This window comes from Myotis davidii, unplaced genomic scaffold (genome assembly GCF_000327345.1).
Source record: "Myotis davidii unplaced genomic scaffold, ASM32734v1 scaffold327, whole genome shotgun sequence".
Lineage (NCBI taxonomy): Eukaryota > Metazoa > Chordata > Mammalia > Chiroptera > Vespertilionidae > Myotis > Myotis davidii.
The window spans coordinates 2743527-2743895 of NW_006298628.1; the positions used below are offsets into that span (position 1 = coordinate 2743527).

Here is a 369-nt window from a genome sequence, read left to right on the forward strand (position 1 = left end):
CCAGCAGCCGCCGGACGCAGGCGAGGCCGACAGACCTACAGCCGCTACCAGACGCTGGAGCTGGAGAAGGAGTTCCTATTCAATCCCTATCTGACGCGCAAGCGGCGGATCGAGGTGTCGCACGCGCTGGGACTGACAGAGAGACAGGTCAAAATCTGGTTCCAGAACCGGAGGATGAAGTGGAAAATTTCCTGAATCCATAAACCCCTCACCCCGCCTGACTTTTCTTCTTCTCCCCCTGCTTTCCCCCCTTTTACTGTTTTATGGGGGGGGGGGGAGAACAACAAAGACAAGTTCCCCAGCAGCAAGTGTGAGCAGGAGGAGCTGGAGAAGCAGAAGCTGGAGCGGGCCCCGGGGGCGGCGGAGGAG

The 369-nt window shown here is 59.3% G+C and overlaps 1 protein-coding gene across 1 annotated transcript in view; it reads left to right on the forward strand.

The window, feature by feature from the left end:
- The window catches only part of HOXB8 (homeobox B8), a gene marked incomplete at its 3' end in the record, with an annotated part of 1553 nt that extends 1184 nt beyond the window's left edge, over positions 1-369 (forward strand). The window contains exons 3-4 of the mRNA XM_015570779.1: positions 5-187; positions 275-369. Of these exons, the coding sequence (XP_015426265.1) occupies positions 5-187; positions 275-369 (278 nt within the window). The remainder of the gene's footprint in view (positions 1-4; positions 188-274) is intronic.